Source organism: Vigna unguiculata, chromosome 2, assembly GCF_037176805.1.
Source record: "Vigna unguiculata cultivar grain cowpea cultivar isolate G323 ecotype 2 chromosome 2, ASM3717680v1, whole genome shotgun sequence".
NCBI lineage: Eukaryota > Viridiplantae > Streptophyta > Magnoliopsida > Fabales > Fabaceae > Vigna > Vigna unguiculata.
In genome coordinates this window covers 1,554,333-1,578,420 of record NC_140793.1, presented here as the reverse complement: position 1 = coordinate 1,578,420, position 24,088 = coordinate 1,554,333, and the positions used below count along the sequence as shown (strand labels likewise).

Below are 24,088 nucleotides of genomic sequence, written 5' to 3'. Positions count from 1 at the left end.
AGACTCATCCTTATACACACTAACATTTAATTCCATCACATGTTCAATTTTATACGTCCTTTAACAACTATCCCATTTCATGAACAAAGACCCTCGAGCCATAACCCCAAGAACGCAAGTCACAAAGCCACTCAAGATGCCACTGCTCTAACAGGTCGCCTAGCGGCAGTCCAGATGCTGCCAGGCGGTGCGTGACCAGTTGGGTTCTGCCAGATTTCTCCCACACCCAGTGTGACTCGCAAACACTCTGATTTCAATGTCCACCTTCAGGCTGACATGCTTTCACATGCACACAACATCCAGGCTTCATAATCTAATCATGTTATCATCAATTCCACGCAAACAGTGCATCAATCATAAATATCATCCATGTTATTCATTCCCAATCCCAATACGGACCCTAAATCTCAAATTCATGTGAAGGTTTTATGCAATTTTTCCACCAATTAAGCAATTACAGATAATAAACCAAAATACCAATCGTACTCATCTCACGAAAACCAACTCCAAACGTTCCCACATTACTGAAATACCAAAAACCCGAGAGAACTGGGCGAGCTAGTTCGTGTCGCCTAGCGGACAACACCTAGCCGCCAGGCGGTCCATAGAAGAAAACACAAAAAATGGGTTTTGGAGACATGAGTTGCCTGGCAGGCCTTCAACGTCGCCAGGCGGTTTCTGGAGCAACAAGATTCAACAAAACTCCGAAAAACATAACCCATTCATCTAGTATAGCACGAAATCATATAATTGGCATACAATACATAGAATTAAACTCCCCTAACCCTCAATTCCCCCTTCTCTCACCATTCATTTGCCTCATTAATTGTACCTTAATTAGAGTTAATTTGGCCAAAACGAAAATGGTTAATTGTTAAGGGTAATTGCCATTCAATGAATCATAATGAACTATTTTTCAGCTCCCCTTGGCTGCTCCTTCAACTAGGGTTTTCCTTGCCCCTTCACATTCATGCCCAAAACTAAAATTGGCAAAAAAATAGTTTACTTTGTTTGACCAAGGTTTGAATCCACAACCACTCAATCACAAAGTCAATGCACAACCACTCAACCAATTCATGTTTCATGATAATTTATGAAATCCTAAGATTATACCATCAGTCAATATGATCAGGCATACGAAAAATAATAAAAATTAAATAACACACAAATGGCATACATAGGACTCGAACCCAAGTCTTTTCACACAATAAAGTACTCTCAACCACTTGAGCTAGTACTTTTCCACATCACATCACTTAACATTTAATGCCATAAAGGCTCTCACTACCCGCATTTATTAATTAATTATTTACTTAATTAAATTTCACGGGTCTTACACTAGGATTCTTTTATCTCGTCCATAGGTCAACAATCTAGGATGTTTGATTCCACTATACCCCTACACAGCCAGACAACATATGCTCTCTCATTCCCTTACACCCTACAAGCCCACATGCTAGGGTTTCATAAGCTTCTCCACACTTTGGAGTGCCATTTGGTAATCTTTTTCAGACCTTTACTCTATTTACCTCTATTGTCACTTCTACCACTCCAGATGCTTCTATTCAATCTACCCTAACTCATATAGTCTCCATCTAGCTCCTGTAGTCCAAATCCTACCTCATCCTTCTAGATCCTAATTAATGTAATAGTGGATCCCTCCCCATCTATTGAACCTCCTTTGGACCATAATTTACCAACTGAGGAATTGCAATGTGATGAACATGGCAAGGTCATTATTATACCCATTGGTAAAGGGTAAGTGGATTGTGTTATTTCATTTTCATTGTAATTTATGTACTTGATACTAAAAAATGTCTTCGCTTTCGCTTTTTGTGTAGGTGGACACCTAATCACCATGCTAGAGAGGTAAATGGCTAGGCAATAAGGGCACACTTCAAGGGCTCATACCATCATTATAAGGAGGTCCCTGAAGATGTTTAACTTAAATGGTGGACATAGTTTAAGGTAATAGAATATATTTTATATCAATTATGATATTATAGAGCAATTATTACTTATATTTTTCTATTTTTGTAGTCTCATATTACTTAGGCACATAAGCATGATTGGCAGATTCAAAAAATTGTATGAGGCTAAAGTCAGAAAACCCCTTTGTGATATGCTCACCAAAATGAAGAAACCTAGTTGGATGGGTAAACATGCTAAGACTCAATTGCTCAACTATTAGGAGAGTAAAGAATTCAAAGATGTATATTCTTAGAATAAAACAAACAGAGCTTTAGCTACATATGGAATACTACACTCTACAGGACGCAAATCTCACCTTGAGATTGCATTGGGACTGGTAAGTTTTCTTTAACACGTGTATCAATTTTGCTTACATTATTGAACATTCTATATGGTGGATGATATAACCTTACCAATTGCATAAATTTTGTCAAGAGTGCAAACATGGTCGTCCTGTGAATCCATATGACTTATTTCTTGTCACTCACAAGAAAAAGGACGGTGCCTAGGTAGATACACATACACGTGAAACATATGTAGGTTGTCAATAATTGGTTTACTTTTGTTTTTTCTATAAAATTCTAACAATTTTCAAATATTATGAATGAATAGGAGACATATCACCAGCTTGTATAGGACATGGAGTCGAATAGTTCAACAACACATACAACAACAACAACAACAAAGATTCAATGTTGGAAGGATGTTGTTGGAAGGAAAAGTAGAGGCGGAGTTTGTGGCATTGAGAACTTGGTTGCCAACATTCATCATGATGTGTCATCCCTCACTCAACCTCCTACTTTAGCTCGCACAATTCATCCAACATAGGGACAATTGCTTAAGATAGAGTAACTTCAAGAAGAAGTAAAACAAGCCACTGTGAGAACTGGTGAAACTGATAAGAAATATACTCTCGTGCAAGAACAATTGAATTTGATCAAGCGATAGTTAGCTATTGTGTTAGAGAAACATGCTGCAAACACTTCAACAGGCATCAGTCATGTGCATCCACATTATGCTGAAGACTTGAAGATCGTACACCTTTGTTCATGTTCAAATTGTATATACTCATAAACTAGCTTTACATATTAATGTCTTACATTTTTGTTTTTCATTTTACAAGTTTCGGTGTAATCCTTCTCTTCCATTGTGGATTGTGGCTTGGATCTCACTCTTACTAGGTTCATTAGGCTTAGTTTTATAATTTAGACTATAATGACAATGCACTAGACTATTTATAAACATCTTAAACTTTTATTATGGTATTATGTGTTTCTTGGACTTCGATGGATTATGCGCGACCATTATATTTTGATCTCTTAACTATCTAAGTATCAATGTAACTTAATTTTATGTTTGCAATTTCAATTTTGAATGAATTAAATGATATGGTGGACTATAATGAATTGGCTAAAATAGGTTATGGATGTGTAGCAAAATAGATTTTGCATTTCTAAAATCACATTCATTTGTGTGGACTTAGCCGATGCAAAACCGACGCTATCACGTTATATATTAAATAATTATCTCAGTTTGCATCGTCCAAAGTGACGAATGGTGTTTTAAATATTTTTTATATTTCTATCATGCGTGAGCTTGACCGATGCATCTTTTACTGATTATTATATTATTTTTTCCTTTGTGTAGGTTTAGTCGACAATAACTGGGAAGCTATTATTTGTCATCCTTTGACCGACACAAATAACCTTTTGCATCAAGTGGTTTTGACATCCTCACTAGTGCATATTACTATTTTTAACTCGTCTTATATGTCTCGGTTATCCAATAACCGAAGTATATAATGGCGCGGTGATATTTTTATAATTCCAGCAAACTAGGCCTATTTGTTTGGGTCCCTTGTCAAATCCCATTTTGGCTCATGTCATTTGCTACCACATTCTTGTATTGTAGTCCTTATTAAGGATAATTCACAAAATAATGTTAGTGATAGATGTGATTCTCAAAATATTATTATTTCTTAAAAAATATGGTTTTAAATGGAAAGATGTATAATTTTTTTTATTTTATTTTTTTGAATGGATGATGAGGGTGATTGAAAATGATAGGCACATCCACTGTTGAAAAAAGAAACAATAACGTGGGAAAAATATGCGTTTTGGATGAAATCTAGTGTCTATTAAATAAAAATTCTTACGTGGTATGCACACATATTAATTTAAGTATGAGAGTAATTTATTCTTATGCATAAATATAATCGTTTACTTTTGAACGAGAAATTTTCTTAGTTTAATTTCTCCCATTAAGTGATTTATATTGTTATTATTAATTCTAATAAGTTTAAATTTTGATAGTAATAAGTATGAAGATGATATGTCTTAATCTTCAATTAGTATATTTAAATCTTAAATCTTTAATGTGACCCTTTTGAATAAACCTATTTGAGCATAAATAAAATTTAAATTTTTTATCTTATTTAATATAAAATTATCTCAAAATATCAAGTTCTTATTTTTAATATCAAGTTTCAATTAAGAAAAAAAAAAGCATTAACATAAATAGAATTACAAGATGTTAATAAAATTATCAATTAAAATAAAAGTAGATAACTTTCTTAATTCAAATGGAATATAAAATAACTTGTCATTCTCAAGAACCAAAACTATATAATTAATTTTTCTTAAAAGAAAAAAGAAACCTTAAAAGTGCAGACATAATATTTTAACAGATAAGCATTAATTGGAGAGGTCCATAGAGAGAAGAAAAAGAGTACAAGTTACAGGGCAGCAGAAGGTGGCAAAAGCACCAAGCGTCATGCGTAAACAAAAATTTCATGTCTCACACACATGCAAGATGCTTTGATGCATGGCATCTTCTTAATGTCAACAATTAGGTCTTTAATTTTCCAAAGACATGAACAGTGCAATTAGCTTTTTGTAGCCAAATTTATACATATAGGTGGGGGCATTTGTTGTGCACCACTCACCAAATTGAAGAGAAAAGGGTCTGATCCATATATGATGATGAAGAGTCTGAGGCAAGTGAAGAAAAGCAAAAGCTATAGGCTTGAAAAGTGTTCACCGGAAATGGAAAAGCACCAATTCACAGCACCCAGTGAGCAATATTACACTGGGTTTGTGACTAAAAAATCACCTCCTCCAGCAGTGGAGTTTCCAACCTCTCCACAACTGATATTTGGGGAGGAAATTGTTCACTTCAGCCACCCTCAGCATCCTCTTTCAATGGTGGATCTCCCTGACCTATTCAACTGTGTAGGCTGCAAGGAATATGGGTCTGGAAAGAGGTTTGTCTGCCAACAATGTGAGTTTCAGATGCATGACTTCTGTGCTTTGGCTCCTACTGCTCTCAAGGCACACCCCTTTCACTCTCAACACTCTCTCTTGTTCCACTCCAAACCAGGTAACCAACACGTTTTTATCTCCTGTAATGTTTTTTTTTTTTTTTTTTATCTGGAAGTGTAAGATTTGTGAGAGAATGGTGTAAAACTTGATTGCATGGTAAACGTGTTTCAGGAAAAAGTGGAATGGGAGGGAAAGTGAAGTGCGACGTGTGTGGGAAACCGACGAAGGGCTTCGCCTTCCTCTGCACGGCCTGCGCCTTCCAGATGCATCCATGCTGCGCCATGCTCAACACCGAGATCGACTTCCCTTCCCATCCCCACACTCTCAGGATCCTCCCCGCCACCTCCTCCGCCGCCGTCGACCCCGCCTCCTTCGTCTGCGCCGAGTGCAAGAAGCGCAGGTCCGGCAAGGTCTACCGCTGCACCGTCTGCGACTACCACCTCCACGCCGCCTGCGCTAAGACCAAGATCAACGGCCTCCTCGCCAACGGCATCAGGCCACCGCAGAAGCCCAGCGTCCTCGCCGCCGCCGCCCGCGTTGCCTCCCAGGTGGTCATTGAGTTCATCGGAGGACTCGTGGAGGGCATCGGAGAAAGCGTTGGCGATGTGCTTGTGCAGAACATTGCCAAAGGAAACACTGTTTCTCCCGCTAATGCTAGCCCCAAACCACGTTACAGATAATCAATCCATTACTTTCCCAACAAAAAAAGTATCATTTTTCATTTTTTTCATTTTCTTCTCTCTTATAATTATTTCTGTACAAATTTCTTTAAATACATTTTAAATTATGTCATTAATACAAAACTTTTTATTTAATTTAAGAATAACCCTTTTGTAATATTGTATCTGAATTTTGTTTTTCAATTAATTGATTTTTTAAGATAAGTTATTAAACCACCTTTCTTACACTAAATTGCATAGTTTTTTTTTTGTTTATGTATTTTTTTATTATTATTATGATATGTAGTAAATGACGAATACAAGCGAAATAAAAATAAAAAATATTATTATATATGTGACATTTCTTAATTTAAAATAGGATTAACTTTTAAATTTGTATAAAGTTGATAAACATTTGGCTTTAATCTTTGACTATTAAAATCTTCATTTTTGTCTTTATAGTTACACTGAAACTTTAATTCATGTCTCTAACTTTTAGCGTATAAACATTTGAAACTAGGAGTAAAATATATGATATATAAATATTTGAAATAGGAACGAATTAAAATTCTTTTATCCAATTTATAACAAAAATATGGAGCATTAACTCTTTAAAAAGTGTGACATATCTAATGAAATTTTCATTAACATTATCTGAATAAGAGAAAATGGGTCAAAATTTGTGTTCTGAAATTTCTTTCTACTGTTTCAGGGATGAATCTTTTTCAAGTTTCCTCTGACACGTTTGGGAAAGAAAAAGGGCACACAAGAAATATTTATGCTCCAATATTTGTTTCTCTAGAATGTGTCTCCTCTGAAATGAAAAGTGGAAAAAAGAGAATCTATTCCTAATTTTCTAGATACATTCAATGTAGACTACAATTTCCCTATAGGAAAAAAAATAATTGTATAGTATTGATTGATGCAAATAGTGTTTTATAGTGTTGATTCTATGTATCTTTTGTTGTTGGTTTGTGGAGGGGAGTTCTAAAAGGTGGCTAGGCTAGTGTTTCACATACATTTTTTTTTTTTATTGAAGTGATTGTTATATGTATGTAAGTTGTAAGATTTCATATATAAATATTGCATGATTTGGCATTTTTATTATATTTATTTATTCAATAACTTTATTAACTCTTTTTTATAGAGGAAAAATCATTAAAAGAGGTAGTTGTACCTTTACACAAATGATGCTTCACCTAATTAATTAATAGGTTTTCTTAACCCTATCACCAAAAAAAAAATAATTAATCAATACATAAAAACAGAACTCATCAGCACTCATGATAAATCATATATTGTGAGGAGTGACTTTCTATGCAATGTTATACAATGTTATCTCCACGCCAAAGCAAGCATAAATTCTTTGCAAAATACAACAATATGATTACATTTGAAGAATACATGCTCGGTTTGTCTGCTTTTGTTTCTTGGAAAGAAAAATGTCCTTGGTCCATTCAGTGGTAGGATTCCCCTTTAGGACAAATTGACCTTTCATGGAACTCTGTCTTCAAATACCTTCCATGCAAGTCTTGTCACTTTCATTGCAAACAGTTGCATATGGCCAACATTCCTACTTCTAAATGCATTCTCCCTTTAGAGATTTTAGAAAGTAAACGTAAGTCTTTTAAGAGACTCTAATCATCTCAGTTAGTGAGACTACGTTTACTTTAGGTTTAATAATCCCCTTTTAAATTATAATTTAGATTTATCTATATGTGAAATTTTCAACACACCATTAAATTTAAGCATTAAAAGAATTTGATAACTGATGATATAATATGTCCAAATCTTGACTAAAATAATCTCTGAATAACTCTCATACCATACATATATTCCACTATTTTAATAGTTTTTAACTAATTTTACTAATCCTTGCTGTACACAAGGTCAACCTAGTTGATAAGCAATTAATTATTTTAAGTATGTAGATAGATGTTTGTTTCTTGATTGTATGTAGGAAAAAGATTGGTTATTAAAAGAGGTAAAACTCTCTTTAATGATTTCTACAATATAAATAATTAGTCTCATGTTTTTCAAATATATGGAATTTTTAGGAAAAGAAATAATTGTTGATCGCTTAGCTCTACTGTGAAGTTAATCCAATGTTTTTTATTTATCGATTTCTTTCCAATTCAAGCAATTATGTGAATTACTTGAAGTTGTGTGGCTACTACAAAATAAGTTTTTTGCGCATATTTTTAAGGGTGTTTGAATAACTGTTTCAATAGAAAAACAGGAGATATTTTAATAAATTAAAAAATCAAATTGATTATCAAATAATTGATTTATAGTAAAGTCATACTTATTATAATTTTAAATCACTTAACTATATAAAAACTTATACCTTGAAAGTAAAACCTTTATGCATAACATATATTGAAGCAAATTATATACATCAGGTGTTTTATGTATAAAAGTACGTCTAACTTTTCTAAAGTATAAGGCACTTTAAATAAAATAGAAAATAACAACACCATCAACAATAATAATAATTTTACCATATACCACGTCAAAACGTTAATTAAAAAATCATTAATTAAAATAATATTTTAAGTAAGTATTAAAAAGTAATTCTAAATTATCAAACCTCGTTTAACATCTATTGTTAGAAGAAATTTATTATAGGGTTGCTAGCCTTTGACAAAGTTAAAAAAGACTACTAACTTTGCTAGACGCTGACTTTGCATACCACGCAATGGTGTGGTTGGCGAACTGATAAAAATATACAAAACACAATTTAAAACATTCACCCAAATTTGTATATATTTTATTTAATTATTGCTTGAACTTGCACAAGTTTCACAACGAGAGACGCTACAGAAAAAATCTCAATCCTACTGGTTGAATGTAATAATTCTGCATAATGCACAGAAGACAACAACATGAAGTGTATTCACCCATATATATATATATATATATATATATATATATATATATATATATATATATAAATAGAATGTTAACTAAAAGATAAAACTACTCTAAGAGATAAACTAATGTTGTCTAAAAGACAAAATTGATCTTACTTAGAGATTAAAGATATATCTAATCACTCTCTAAACGCTGCTTGACTACGCCAGTTACCAGTAGTCACCACAGGAGCAAATGCCATGCTGAAAATGATGGAACCGGTTTATATCTCTGATAACAATTTCTCGCTTCACAATTTTTGATATCAACTTTATAACAGTGTGACAATCTACACAAATCCGAAGATTTTTAATGATACGAATAGAACATACAGGTGGAATATGTATCAGTCCATAAGCCAGTGCCAGTCTTTCACTGTGTGCCCACAAGAGACGTTCCTTTTCATCATCCTCCACATTAAGAAGAACAACACTGCAATCAGGAACATACCCTGCATCCCTGCTTTTCTTGTTTAACCATTCAAGCATTGCATGTATTAGTTTAATGTCGAGATGAGAGGTGTCTCCGACAGTGAAATAATGAACTACACCTTGGTTCTCAACCCAGCTTAATCCTGGTTCCTTTTTCACTTTTATCCTTTTCATGTTTTTTCTAACAGAAGCAACTCTGTCCCATCTCTTTTCAGTGGCATACATGTTTGACAGAAGTACATGAGTTGCATCATCATGGGGCTCCATCTCAAGTACGTGCTGAGCACAAACCTTACCTAGATCAAGATTCTTATGTATAACACAAGCACCAAGCAGTGCACGCCACACCATAACACTGGGCTGAAATGGAATTTCTCCAAGGAGGTTCATTGCTTCCTCAAATTGACCTAATCTTCCAAGAAGCCAAACCATGCAAGTATAATGTTCTATGCATGGTTCAATGCCATAGTCCTGTAACATTGACCCAAAATGAGTTCGTCCTTTGTCTAACAACCCTGCATTGCTACATGCAGAAAGCACACCAACGAAAGTGAGTTTATTTGGTTTACAATTGGTCTTTTGCATCATGTCAAATAAGTTTAGAGCCTCCATACTCAACCCATGCATAGAATATCCACAGATTATAGCATTCCACGAAACTTCATTTCGTTTATTCATCTTATCAAATGTTAGCCGAGCATCATCAATTCTACCACACTTAGCATACATGTCTATCAAAGAATTTGCAACTACACTATCCTTGTTATACATGGTTTTGATGGTTAAGGAATGAATTTGACGCCCTGGCTCTAAAGAAACTAAACTGGCAGAGGCACGCAAAACACTTGAGTATGTCACTTCTGTTGGCTGTATATCATATCCAAGCATATTTGAAAATAAATTTAAGGCTTTCTCCCCATCCCCTAACTGAACATAACCAACAATTATAGTATTCCAAGTTACCTCGTTTTTCTCTTCCGACCAAATGAATAATTTCACGGAGTTTTCAATTTCACCACACTTGGCGTAAACATCCATGAGGGCATTTGACACAAACACATTTGAGTCAAGACCAACTTTCAGTACAGAAGAATGAATTTGCTTTCCCAAATTCAACGAAACCAGAGATGCACAAGCTTGCAGCACGCTAGCAAAAGTAAAATTATTAGGGAGAACAGATGATTGCCTCAATCGACAAAACAACTCCAAAGCCTCCCTACTTTTTTCACTTTGAGCATACCGAGCAATCATGAGACTCCATGGAATAAGATCATCTTTGGGCATTTCCTCGAAAAGCTGCTGCGCCTCAGCAATCTCTCCAGATTTGGCATACAGTTCAAGCAGTGCAGTGCCAACATAAAGATCCCTATCATAACATGCTTTCAAAGCACATCCATGAACACTTTTCCCAACCTCAAATGCTTCTAAACCATGACAGGACTTAAGCGCAGCAGAAATGGTAAAATTGTTTGGTGTGTACCCCATAGTCCTCATCTGGCAGAAAAGTAGCAATGCATCCTCATGGCAATAGTTCTCAGCATAGCAAGCTACCATTCCAGTCCAAGATACCATGTCCTTACAACAAATGCCATCAAAAACTGCACGTGCAGCATCAACATTTCCACAGACAGCATAGGCACTAAGTAGTGCAGTCCCAACATACGCATCAGAGTGATGACCAAGCTTATAAACGTATGCATGCACACTCCAAGATGTATCAGCCAACTCCATTCTCATCAGCAACTTGAGAAGTGTCGTGAAAACAAACTGGTTCACCTCGTATCCTTCTCTGAACAACCTGTGTTCACCAATTGGATTGAATCATCTTCGAAGCAAAATCCTCCACATTCAATCACTTCAGTTTTCTTAATATCTAATTGGCTTACCTTAAATTTAAATTTGATCCAAGCCAAGGACTAATCCTTGAGATATTACGACTCATTTAAGGGGTTAACCTCTCCCAACAAATGTTTTCCTATACACACATACCAGAGATCAAACCAGACCAACCATATCACTCAAAGCATCTCATCGTCTATAAGTAATTATATATCAAATAGTAGTGTAAATCCTTACAAATAAACTTATCCAGTTTGATAATGATATTCATAGTCACACTCAAATAATTACCAAAAGTTATCTATAATTAAATATATTTTCATAAAAAATATAAATTGCGACGAAAATTTAAAAATGAAAACATGAATGACATAAACTCAGGAGTGATTCTGTGAGCCATCAACAAATCAACGATAATTCACACAAATAACATGGATTAAAAAAAAAAATCTGAAATCCGATGCAGTAAAAAGGAAGTTCCCGTTTTAGCGTTTGTGAGGTCCTTTATTTTTAATTGGATTAATTTACAAAGGACCCAACTAGCAAGCAGCAAACTTCCTAATAGGTTACTAACTAACTAACCAGCAGCTGGAATTGTGAAGACGCGTACCTGAGAAGCAAGTGAAGGGCGTGATGAAATTGGCCTGAACTGGAGAAGCCATGAGCCAAGGTGACGAAAGAGGCAGTGTTAATGAGGGGCATTTCGTCGAACAGTTTGGAGGCATCCTCTAAGGAGTTGAAATTAACGTAGGTGTTGAGAAGAACGTTTTGGGCGAACAGGTCCAAACGGGCGCCTCGCTTGAGAATGTGGCAGTGGAGGCTCTTCCCTGAGTTGGGGTTGCGATTTTGGATAGCTTGTTGGAGCATGGTGGCGTAGGAATAGGAATCCAACGCATCTTGGTGATGAAAATGAGTGGAATAGAAGCATTGAGTGATGGTTTTGGCTTTGCCATGTAGCGCTACAAGCCTCAATAGCTTTGTATCATACACTGTTCTGATCATGAGAACTCTGTAGCTTCTTCTATGATACTTCACTCATCCTCCATTTCTTTTCTTTTTCCTCCCTTCTCGCGCCAAGAGATCCTTTTAATTTAACACTTTTCATTTTATTGGTTAGGTTTAACTATTTTTTGCTTTTCTTTTTTTACTTAATACATTATTCTTGTTAACTTAAATTAATAAAATTAAAAATAAATAATTTTTATGTGAGTTAATTTCAGAGCAGATAATGCTCGAACTTGCTTATGTTTTGACGGAAAATCTCGTATTAACTAGGTATGAGTACGAATAATATTTGATTTTTCTTTAACTAAGTATAGAGATGGGAATTGGTATCTACATATTTTTTTCAATTACATACATGTCCTAATATTCATCTATGTTCTTTTTCGTTCCAGTTTAAATTACTAAAATACACATAATTTATTAAGTAGTCTAATTAATATATATATATATATACATATATATATATATATATATATATATATATATATATACATATATATATATATATAACAATAGTAAAATAGGCTAATTATACTGTTTTCCCAAAATAGATTAAATATTGGTTATTGAAAGATTATTGTTCAATTAGTCTAATATATATATATAACAATAATAGTAAAATAGGCTAATTTTACTACTTTTCCAAAATAGATTTAACATTGGTTATCGAAAGATTATTGTTCAATTGACAACTGTTGTAAATTTTCAAATCAATTAATGTAACTTTTCAATTAATTTGAATTAATTTATGGCGTTCTTATTTTTAACTAAAGTAACTTTTTAATTAAATGTTATTATGTTTATTCTTCTTCTATGTCTTTTCTCTCTATATTAAGTAAAAGTAATAATGGTATTAAATCTATATGCATAACAACCGATGCCAAAAAGACATTAAAAATTAAAAAAAATATATTTTGAATGATCTTTTTGCCTCAATTATGGGGCAACCAACGTCAATTACAGCGGTGATGATGGCACAATTGCAACAGCCTCCCTCCCTCTTAACATCGTCAATGCAATAATGGGGTCTTCGAGTGCAGCAGCGACTACAACGTGATGCCACAATAATAGCAGCAGCGGCACCAAGCGTAAGTGCATAGGGGCGGACTTGATACGAGGAAGAAGACGCGCAATGTAACATCCCGACCAAATATTACGAATTTAATTAATAATAAAAAATTATTACATCAGCTACATTTATTAACACCTCGTTTCCCAAAAACACAGGGAAATTAAAACTTTAATACATTATAAAGTAATTCCAAAATTCAATTTATAAAAGGTATTATAAAACCAATCCATATTCATAAACCAAGATTACAAGTCTGTAAAATTCACAATAAAAACATCTCTATAGAAAAAATCTCCCAGCTAGCCCCTGCTCTGTCTCTGAGCCTCACTAGATCCACCTGCAACATTCTCTGGTCACGTGTACTGCGTACACGATCGTCATCAAACACAAGTATATATGGTGAGCTAACAAAATAAACATATATACATATAGCACATTTATATATATCACACAATCACACCAAAGGAATTCCTTCCTTTGATTCCATACCATATGGCCACAACCATGTTAATCGTGTTCTACGTCTTCTAGTGAGTATCTCAAGATATCTTGTTGCCATATCTATCGGCCATAACCGATAGAGCACGTGTGGGAAACCATACTACGAATCACACACCGTAACACTAGGTGGAGTTACCAAATACGAACATAGTTCGTAACGTCCCAAGACTACCAAACTCGTCAGCTAATTATTCAGGAGGGCAATCTATCTGGACCTATTCGTACTGGCCACAACCAGCACACTCACACCGGCAACACTCGCTAACCCAAGCTCAACTCAAGGGTTCCTCGTGTTCATCCGCCATCTCGAGCTTAACTCGAGGAATGTCATTCTGAGCCACAACTTAATAAATGCTATGTGCTTAACCCCTATCCTGAGCTCAACTCAAGGGATACATTCCAAGCCACAACTCAAGGAACACCAGCAAGCCGACCTTTGAGATATCCTAAAAGCCTTGTAGATCACGCAAACAATGCCAGCACAAAACCAATTCTACTGCAGCAAAATCGCCTTGCACTACCCACAAAGCACCAGGCGCTGCCCACTTCCAGACCGCCTAGCGGGGGACGCATACTGCCAGGCGCCAAACGCCTTAGAGCACCCAGACTTTTAGACATCGCCTAGCGGGACCACCCTCATCGCCAGACGCACACGTTCCAAGAGCACTTGTTTGGTGGTTATCGCCTAGCGGCTTCAACTCTACTGTCAGGCGCTATATCAGTACATCTAATTGTACTGGTTTTGAGTTCTCCCTCACTGATTTCTACATCTCCCTCTGCACCACCCCATCACTAAACTTTACCAAATTAATTAATCTCAAGACCATGTGATTTAACTCGTTTTCCCATGATCTTAATTCCAATTAGGTTCACCGACCTAAGTTTACCAATAAATCACCTTGCTTAATTCAATGTTTCAAACTTTACCATATACCACTGTTAACCTCGTACCCTTGGCACACTATTATTTACCCATAGGTGTCTAAGACTCAAGACACAATATCCATATCTTAACAACATTTACACCACACTCCCATCTAGGCCAATTCCACTCACGTTCAAAACATTAGCTTGGTATTTAATTTCCATTCACCCTTCCTAAGTGCTTACCAACACTTCACTCATAAATCTAACCCTATCAAAGAACAAGTCACGCTTTTGGACCTCCTTCACATAGCTTACACCAGTCCATAATTTACACTATATCACACTTCATATAAGCAGTCTTAAAATAATTGATACCATCCAATTCCACATTTTAAGCCACTACTTTAGGTTATGCATTAGGATTATATCATTACTTACCCAAGGATATCACCAAATCAATTCTTCTAGTTCCAAATACAAATACAACTGCAACAAAACCCACCCCAGTGCCTACCATCACAGCCACGCAATATCACTACCACTGCGCTAGCGCTTGGCGGCAAGCCCCATGCCACGAGGCAGTACTTATGATTCTAGGCAATTTTCCAGAACTTCAACACTTTGAAGACTCCCTGAAAATCCCTTTCACCTAGACTTTACCAATTCATCAGACCCTAATACATTCTACTACACCCAAACCCTTATTTAGGATAAAATACACCACTTCCAGTTAAATTCTCACTTGAATCAAATCACGCATTCAGGTTCCTCCTTACGCAACCCTAAAACGAGAATGATGCCATAATCATCCAATTTCCCTTTATTAGATCATAATTTCACAATTATTTACTCCCATTTAATCATTTAAAGAATTCAACACCCTTTCCACCGATTAGAAATCACACAGGAAGTCCAAAACACTAAAATCGAGTCAAAATTGACTCGTGTCACCTGGCGGGTGTTCATCACCGCCAGACAATTCAACCAGAACCCAGAAAACTGGGCAAGCAACATGTGTCGCCTGGCGGCTAGGGATGTGCCGCCAGGCGGTTCCTTCCTCAAGAACCCAGAATTAGGCCAAAACAGCAGTGTCGCCTGGCAACTATGCATAGCCCCCCAGGCGGTTTCTGGGAATTTTCAGAAACTCGAAATTTAACCGAACAGAAAGGGGTTCATGTACAATCATCACATACTTATCATGCAATTCATGTTTAAACATAAAGATTAACGTGTATAACTCCCCTAACCTGGATTTCCTTGCTAAACTTGAAGGTTATTGTCTCCTTCTTTCATAAGAAAATGGTTTCTCTTCTCTCACCCAATTCAGCTCCTGGATTGCACTCAACCTCACGTTTCTCTCTGAATTTCTCTCCCTAACGTGCAGTGCAATAGTAGCCTCAGAAAACCTTCTTCCTTTTCTCTAATTGGCCTTTTAATTAGGTCTTAATGTATGTTAATTATCTAGAAACGAAAATGAGGCTTAATGGGGATGTTAATGGCCATTCAATGTCTCGTTATGGACTGTTTTACAACCACTCTTGGCTGCTCTTTGGCCAGCTAGGGTTCCTATACCTTTTCACATTCATGCCAAAACAACTTTTAGCAAAAAGATAGTTTAGTTTGGGTTACCCAAGGTTCAAACCCACTCTCATGCCAATGCTAACTTAATGCACAACCATTCAACCAATTCATGTTTCATGATGATTAATATAATTCTATGATTATATTATCAATCAACATGATCAAGCATATTTTTAAAATAAAAATAAATTAAATACACACACAATAGGCATACATAGGACTCAAACCCAAGTCCTCTCATACAATTAAGTACTCTCAACCATTTAAGCTAGCACTTTTCCACATCACATCAATCAATATTAAATGTCATAAAGGCTCCCATTACCCACATTTATTAATTAAATATTTATTTAATTAATTAAATTTCACGGGTCTTACACGCAATGGCGGACATGACGCGATGAAGAAGACGCACAAGAGCAGCGATAGACGCGTAGTGCAGTGGTTCGCTCCAGGGAGAGGAAAAAGACGTGATGTCTATTGTGTTGGTGGAAGACAAAGACGAAGTGTAGAGAAAATGGAGAAGAAGAAGCCCCTTGCATGCAGGGAAGAAGATGAAGTGCAGTTTGTTTCTGATTTGGGATTTTTCTAACCTAACCTTTCTACCTTGGTTGAATTAAAAATCAAGGCATAAAACCTTCTTCTGCCTCAGTTAACACATAACCGAGGCATAACACCCTATTTTGCCTCAGTTCCAAGAAAATCGAGGCCATAAAGAGCAGGAAAAAAATTGAAAAAATTATTTTTTTGACTACACAAATTTATTTGCCTCGGGTTCACACAAAACCGAAGTAGGTAACCAATTTATGCCTCAGGTCCTTCGCAACCAAGGTAGAAGGGTGGTTTCTAGCTCGAGTGTAATGGTAACTGAGGCATAAAAGATTGCGTAAATTTCAAAATTGTCACTGTTTGTTTATATACCTCGTTTTCATTCTGATCAAGGCATAAAGCCCGAGTTAGAAAGGCAAATATGCACTAGTGTAGGAAAGTAAACTATTATGTTCTAACAAAAAGAATTCAATTGATTTTTTTAAATGTAAAATATTTTTAAATGATCTTTAATAAAATCATGTGATAAGTGTATTATTGATATGTTATTTAAAATCATGTGAAACTTAGGGATGTTTTGCAAATTGAAAAGATAAAAAGAACTTTGTATAACTTAAAAAAAAGTATCTAAATGAAAACTTTTGAAATGAAATTAAGTTTTTTATTATTAATCTTTTGTTCATGATATTGTAAGTACTAATGTTATAATTACTTGGAATATGTAGAACATGGCTTTCATTCCCTTCTATGTTAAACTACCAATTCTGAATACTCAAGGAATTAAGTTTATTCCCTTCTATTTTCTTAAAACCTTCTTTAGTGACGGTTAGTGTGTCCCACATTCGCTTTATACACTAATAATGAGTGAAACTTTGCATACTCATCTTTAGAGATAACACCCTAAAGGTATTGCATTTTTTTGCATTCATTTGGTAAAAATATTTTAGTTATTCAATCCATTTATTGGTTGGTATAAACTCTTGCTTTTCATATAAGAATGTGGTTGTCATTTTCAACAATGTATAGGATATCCATATGACATGACTAGAAGAAAACAAGTATAATTTGGATTACACCTCCCATACTTCAACATCCTTTGGAAAAAGGTAGATGATCAATCACGAGTAAGTATTATAGGATTACACCTTTCGTTCTATCAAAAACTTGTTGTAAAAACATGACAAGAACATGAATTAGATGGTTTTCCTGAGACATGAACTTCTCGAATATCTCCAAGGATCTCAGAATTAGCAAGAAGAACACTTTTAAGAGAGTAGAAAATAAGCTCAATAAAATAAGAGAAAGGATGTAGTGGAGTAGAATGAGATGTGTGACTCAATGTATGTAATTATGTGGTTTTAGAAATAGGAGTTTGAATCTAGAAAAGTTTTTGCAATACATTATATTTTTATAACAAAACCAACTTCAAAATGTTGGCACTTACACCAACTAAAGTATCAAACAACTTTAGAAGGGTTGAACAAAGTGCCAACACAACAATTTTATATTGATTTATTCACAATTCTTGGGATACACTCAATTTTTTCTCCTTATGTCAAAATTTAAAAGGTTACATTAATCAAAAATTTATTAGAAATTGAGTATACCAAATCATTATTGCCTATAGAGAGTACACAAGCCACTCCTATTTATCTCTCCTTAATTCCCCTAAGATTAAGAACTCAAATATTGTAAATGTAAGTTGTGATTACAAATAAAGAATGTTTATTCAAAGAAAGGTAACTCTCAGAGAGAGGATATGTGAATGGCTTCCTGACTAGAGGATAACTTTCTATGGTGAAGAATACAAAAGCTTTTACACACTCCCACGAAAAACTAATTATACGCAAAGCTTTAGAACAATGAGACAAATCAAATTGTATACACTGTACTTTCTTCATGGAGATGATTGTTGCGTAATGTTTGAAAGATAACGTAATCTTTTGAATCTTTGTGTAACGTTGTACTTTTGAATCGAATATTGGTGGGTTTGTGTGTGTGTGTGTGTGTGTCAAGTCATTATTTCTTCATATGGAAGATAACCACATGGACGTTGTTTACTGTGTTTATATTTGTTTTAAGAAAATAAATCTTACCAAATGTGTATTTCAAAGCATCAAAAGAAATTTATATGCAACTTACACTAGTGCAACAAACGTTATAGACTGCGATTATTCTAAAGCTTACTCAATGATTATAAAATTGTAATTTATCAAACCTAGTCTAAATGTAGCATGTAGTTCAATGCATGTGACTCAATAGCTCAAAGTGAATATATGTTTGATTGTGATCATAAGGATATGTTTAAATTTCTAATTGGGACTATGTTTGTATAGTTAAATCATCTTATGAGGAATAAGACTCTAAGGAGCAACAAGGTTTCAAGAATAAACATTAGTTGAGTTAGAGTATTTTGGGTGGGTATTTATATTATTAAATTGTGTGTTCATTTTGATTTGAGTTCACCCTTTCTATTTGTGTTTGACATTGATCGTGTGACATGTCACACGTGTGCAGATGATATTCCAGGTGATGCTAGAAATGCGTAGACAGGGAGAGAGGGTTATCATAGGACTTTATTTTATGAACCATTTATGATTGAGTTATTTAATTTTCAGTTGATTTGGAACTTGTATTAATTACTATGGATTTATGGATTTGAATTTAAGCACGGTGAAATTTTCTTGCATTTCGGGAATATTATTTTATGACGATTTGAGTTTATTTACAATTATCTATTTTATTAAGTAATTTTCAGTTAGGACGTTACAAGTTTCTCTTCCAAAAACCTAATCCTCTAATTCCATTTTCCTTTCCCTTCTACACACCTGACTAATATATCATCTTTGTGAACATTCAACACTACAGAGTGATTAACGTGAAAAACTCTATCAAAGCCCTCTTTCAATTTCTCTCATTAGGTAAGTTTAATTTTCTGCTCATTACTCTACAGAGCAATCCATTTTCCATACATGCACGCCTATTTTTGGAGTCCATGTAATCTCCCTTTATTCTTGATGAAACTGTCTTTTAGGTTGATCTTAAAATTTTGCTCAGATTATTGATTAGACCTTTATTTTTGTGATAGAACGATCTTTTTGGTGTGAGGCTGTATAAAAAGGGGTAAAGTTATGCTTGATCACCACTTCAAGGTAAGGGAAGTTGGTCATTTAAAATGTTTTAAATTTAAGTTAATAATTACAGAATATTTAAATTGATTTGGGGAGATTCTTATTAAAATGCAATTTTGATGGTTTTTGTGATATGAGATGTGATCTCATGAGTTGTATTGTGTTTTTGGGCATTGATAAGAATGATTGTTGATGAATTGCATATTGATGAAATATCATAAATGTAGACTCTATAAAATTGTGTTGATTAGAAATTATGTTGATGAGTATTAAAAAACGTGTTGATGCATTTTGAAATGGCTTTTGGGTGAGTTGGAGTTTTTGGATAAAATTACATGTAGAAATGTTTAAAAAGAAGAAATCTTGACCAGAAAAACTATTTGTTGTTAATGGTTTCTGATATGGAAAAAGATATCCTGATCTTGGATAGCTAAAATCTGGATAAGTTTATTTTGTGAATCCATGACTCATGATGAAGTATAACATCGCAATAACTTAAGGTTGCTGATTGTAACAAATTAATGAAACCAAGAGAAATTATAATGCATTTAGATTGAATAGATGATGTATGAGCTTTCCGGTGTAGAAGAATTAAAATATTTGGATTTGTCAAATTATGTTTGTACGAGTATTATTGGGCACAAGAACCCATCACTAAGCGCTAGGTTGAAAACTTTGAGAAAACTTGTTCATTAACTTGCTACCGTTAGACTACCCTAAATCCCAACAAGGTGTGATAGGTGCAGGGATGCAGGCGTTGTGCAATAACTATTAGGCGTTGGGCAAAAATGTATAAAATTCTTGGTAGAGAGCTCCAATGAGGTTGGTGTTGGGCGATGCCTATATGGCGTTGCAACTTTGACAGTGAGTCATTATCTTAGTGGCGTTGGGTGACTCATATAGGCATTGGGCAACTCATACGCGCGTTGGGCAGAAAGCCTTACAAGAAACTCTTTGTTTTGGAGTATTGGGCGATGAGATTATTGCTCTGGGCTGCCAGTCACAATAACTATTTTCATGGGAGAATATTATTGTTTAGTATATCAAAGTGTATTGAAGGAGATTCAAGAATGAGACTATCTAACTCTACTGGTATCTAATCCACATGGAGTATGATATCTAGGTGGTGAGTGTTGAAGAAGTCTTCACATGATAGACGGTATGATACAACATAGTATCATACTTAGGAAGCTAATAAAGTTAACCCTATCATTGTTTGAATTATAATTCAAATTCTTTTAATAAAGTTGGTTAACAAGAGGAAATGAAGGGAAATATGACAGTCTCGAAGATCATGAGTTTATTCAATACACTAATCTTTCAAAAGTTGTTTTAGTATAGAATATGGTAATCTTGAGTAAATTGAGTTTTGTTGATTATATAGTTGTATAAAATTTGGTGAACTATTGAAAATATTTAATTAATTTATTGAATGGAAATTATGTAATTAGTATGTTTTATTAATATACTTATAAATTAGCTTACCTTGTCTTTTCTCTTATGTGTTCTTTTCTCTTTCCCTTTCTTGTCTGATAATTGAATTTTAATATGGGAGAAGAAATAGGAACAGAGGATAGTAGCACCAAAGCTGGAATTAGGATTTGTAGATAGACTAGTATAGAATGGTTTGAATGACTAGACTTATATTTGTAATATGAAAAATTGTATTAAGTGTCTAGTTAACATTTTGTAATACTTAAGGTTTTTGTGAAATGTGTTTAGAAATACAATACACACTAATTATAAATTGTAATGACTTTCAACTTATCCATAATTACTTATGTTTATTTTAATATTGAATGGCTTACCCATATTTTTATTTATCACCCAAAATCGGGTTGTTATAGCGAGAATTGAAAAAAGGTTCATATAAAGAGATTTGATTTAAAAGAGAACTTGTTTAACGACGCTATAAATAATTAATCTTGTCATGATAGATGTGTGCCAAGGTGGAACCACACAGTTATTTTGTTCGAATCCATTATAAAAAATTTTATGACAAACGTAAGATTTCATCCCTACTATAGATAATTTTATAATGGGTATAAAATTCCATGCATATTCGAATCAAAATATATATATATATATATATATATATATATATATATATATATATATATATATATATATATATATATCAATGGTCGAAAATACATCTAGATCCTCATTTTAACAAATCTCAACCACTAAACGTAATTTCTTTCTTAATACTTGACTTCCATATTTAAACACTCTTATTCTGCTATTTTTTATATACTATTTTTGTGCAATGCACCTTAGTTCTTCTTCATATTTCATTCACTTTAATAATCTTCTATTGGATAGTATTTTCTCGACAAAGTAACCTAAAGGCTTATGCCATATGTATCTTTTTGAGTTATAACAATAAGAGAAATCAATAAGAGAAATCAATAAATTGTTAGAAAATATTAATCAAATAATATTATTGATAATAAAAATATAATAATATATAATAATAATTATTAGAGAAATAATATACTAAGACATATATATATAAATTAACTAATATTAATCAAAGATTCAATAATTCTTATAACAATATGAGATAAAAAATAAATGAAAAAATTAAGTATAAATAATCTAAGTTGGGATACGCTAGTATTATTCTTAAAGAAAGAAAACATTTTTAGTGCATAAGACACAACAAGATAAATGTGTTTCTCTCCCAAAATACAATAATTCATTAAATCAATCGAATACAACTTCTAAACCTTATAAACACCAATGTCTTAAAGATAATATAAAAAAAATATATACATGACTCTAGTGTTTGTTGATATGTTTTTCTTATATAAACAAAGAATATTTATAGGTAACAGAGAAACTTAACAGTTAATTTTGTAATTAAAATTTTGTAATAAATCTAATTAATTTTCATAATAAAAGTATATAGTCACTGACCATGAATAACATCTACTTATAAAATTAAAAATAACAATAAGATGTTTAGTTTAATTATTTATTTTTTAAATTATTAAGATATTTCCAACATAAATTTACGTATTTTAAATTCTTTTACCCTTTTATTTTGCATCTTTTTAAATAAGCAAGTTGGCCTTTTAAAATGATTTCAAATGCCTTCAATAATTGGATGTGCATATATGTTTTCACGTGAAATCATGTGAAACATATATAGCCTTAACGCAATTCACAAGCAATTCTGTTTCGGACTATCAGTCCAAACGCAGTGTTGGACAACTGAATTAATAAGGTCCAAGTTATTGCCATCAGTCACAATCGATTCAATTACAATGGAACAAGTCTAAAGTCACCCATGACTGAAAAATATATACCACCAAATCAAATGTTCATACCAACCTACTTTCAGCAGTATAACAAGAAAAGCATAATATCGATCAGAAAGTCGCATTGATGAAGTCGAAAACTTTCCCCATTTCACATCGAAAACATGGGTTTTCAAGCTCGGACAATGATACTTTAACCTACTTTTTTTGACCCACTTTTAACCCACCACTTCAATCACCATTAGATCATCACATCACATCACTAAAAAGAATAAAAAAAGATGATCTAATGGTGATTAAAGCAATAGGTTAAAAGTGAGTCAAAAAAAGTGGATTAAAATATCATTTTCTTTTCAAGCTCTAAAGACCAATTGATATGATATACCCGATAGTCGCTTAGAAGGCGGAACTAAGAACAAATACTTGTTCGTTTTAGATTTTACAAATAAATTGAATTTAACTTTAATAATAAAATTTACAATAAATCACATCTCAGTAAGTTAAATTAATTTTGGTAATAAATCAATGGGCCCTTGATCTCACACCATGTGCCGCTGTCCAAAAAACTGGTCAAAGGACACTTCAAAAAGGTGAGGCAAGGTACTGTGAACCCATCACATGGATACTATGACGGTTTTACGCGTGTCTCACTTTCCAAGGCACGTTACGTAGAACGCCGATCCCATTCTCATGGGTAGTTGGCCTAAATTCTGTTTCAAACAGAGTCTAAAATCTAATGGAGAATTTCATGATTTTTTTATGCATACAATGCTTTAGTTAAAGCTCGTGTTATCAGTTAATTTAATCTCACCCAAAAGCAACGAGTCTGAAAAGAAACAATGCACAAAAACACACTATTTGACTAGTAAAGCATACCACTTCTTGAATATGTCTTGCGTTGGAAGAGTGACGCAGGGTGAAGAGGAAGCATCCGCATAAGAACCCAAACAATCTAGAATCTAGGAGCAAATAGAAAACAAATC

At 33.9% G+C, this 24,088-nt stretch overlaps 2 protein-coding genes across 3 annotated transcripts; one reads left to right on the top strand and one right to left on the bottom strand.

Annotated features, from left to right (window-relative positions):
- The first annotated feature begins 4,755 nt into the window (after window positions 1–4,755).
- On the top strand, window positions 4,756–7,048 carry LOC114172439 (Cysteine/Histidine-rich C1 domain family protein). The gene is made up of 3 exons (XM_028056920.2): window positions 4,756–5,349; window positions 5,463–5,999; window positions 6,663–7,048. Exons 1-2 carry the CDS (start codon window positions 4,947–4,949, stop codon window positions 5,969–5,971), a joined length of 912 nt encoding a protein of 303 aa, XP_027912721.1. The 5' UTR covers window positions 4,756–4,946; the 3' UTR covers window positions 5,972–5,999; window positions 6,663–7,048.
- A 1,492-nt stretch (window positions 7,049–8,540) lies between these two features.
- LOC114172988 (Tetratricopeptide repeat (TPR)-like superfamily protein) lies at window positions 8,541–12,205 on the bottom strand. Of its 2 annotated transcripts, XM_028057169.2 has the most exons (3): window positions 11,744–11,882; window positions 11,181–11,269; window positions 8,541–11,092 (listed from the first exon to the last, which is right to left on the bottom strand). In XM_028057169.2, exons 2-3 carry the CDS (start codon window positions 11,234–11,236, stop codon window positions 9,034–9,036), a joined length of 2,115 nt encoding a protein of 704 aa, XP_027912970.1. In that variant the 5' UTR covers window positions 11,237–11,269; window positions 11,744–11,882; the 3' UTR covers window positions 8,541–9,033. The 2 variants fall into 2 exon arrangements, with proteins under 2 accessions (XP_027912970.1, XP_027912969.1); XM_028057168.2 differs by lacking the exon at window positions 11,181–11,269 and having other exon boundaries at window positions 8,551–11,092; window positions 11,744–12,205.
- Window positions 12,206–24,088: the final 11,883 nt, after the last annotated feature.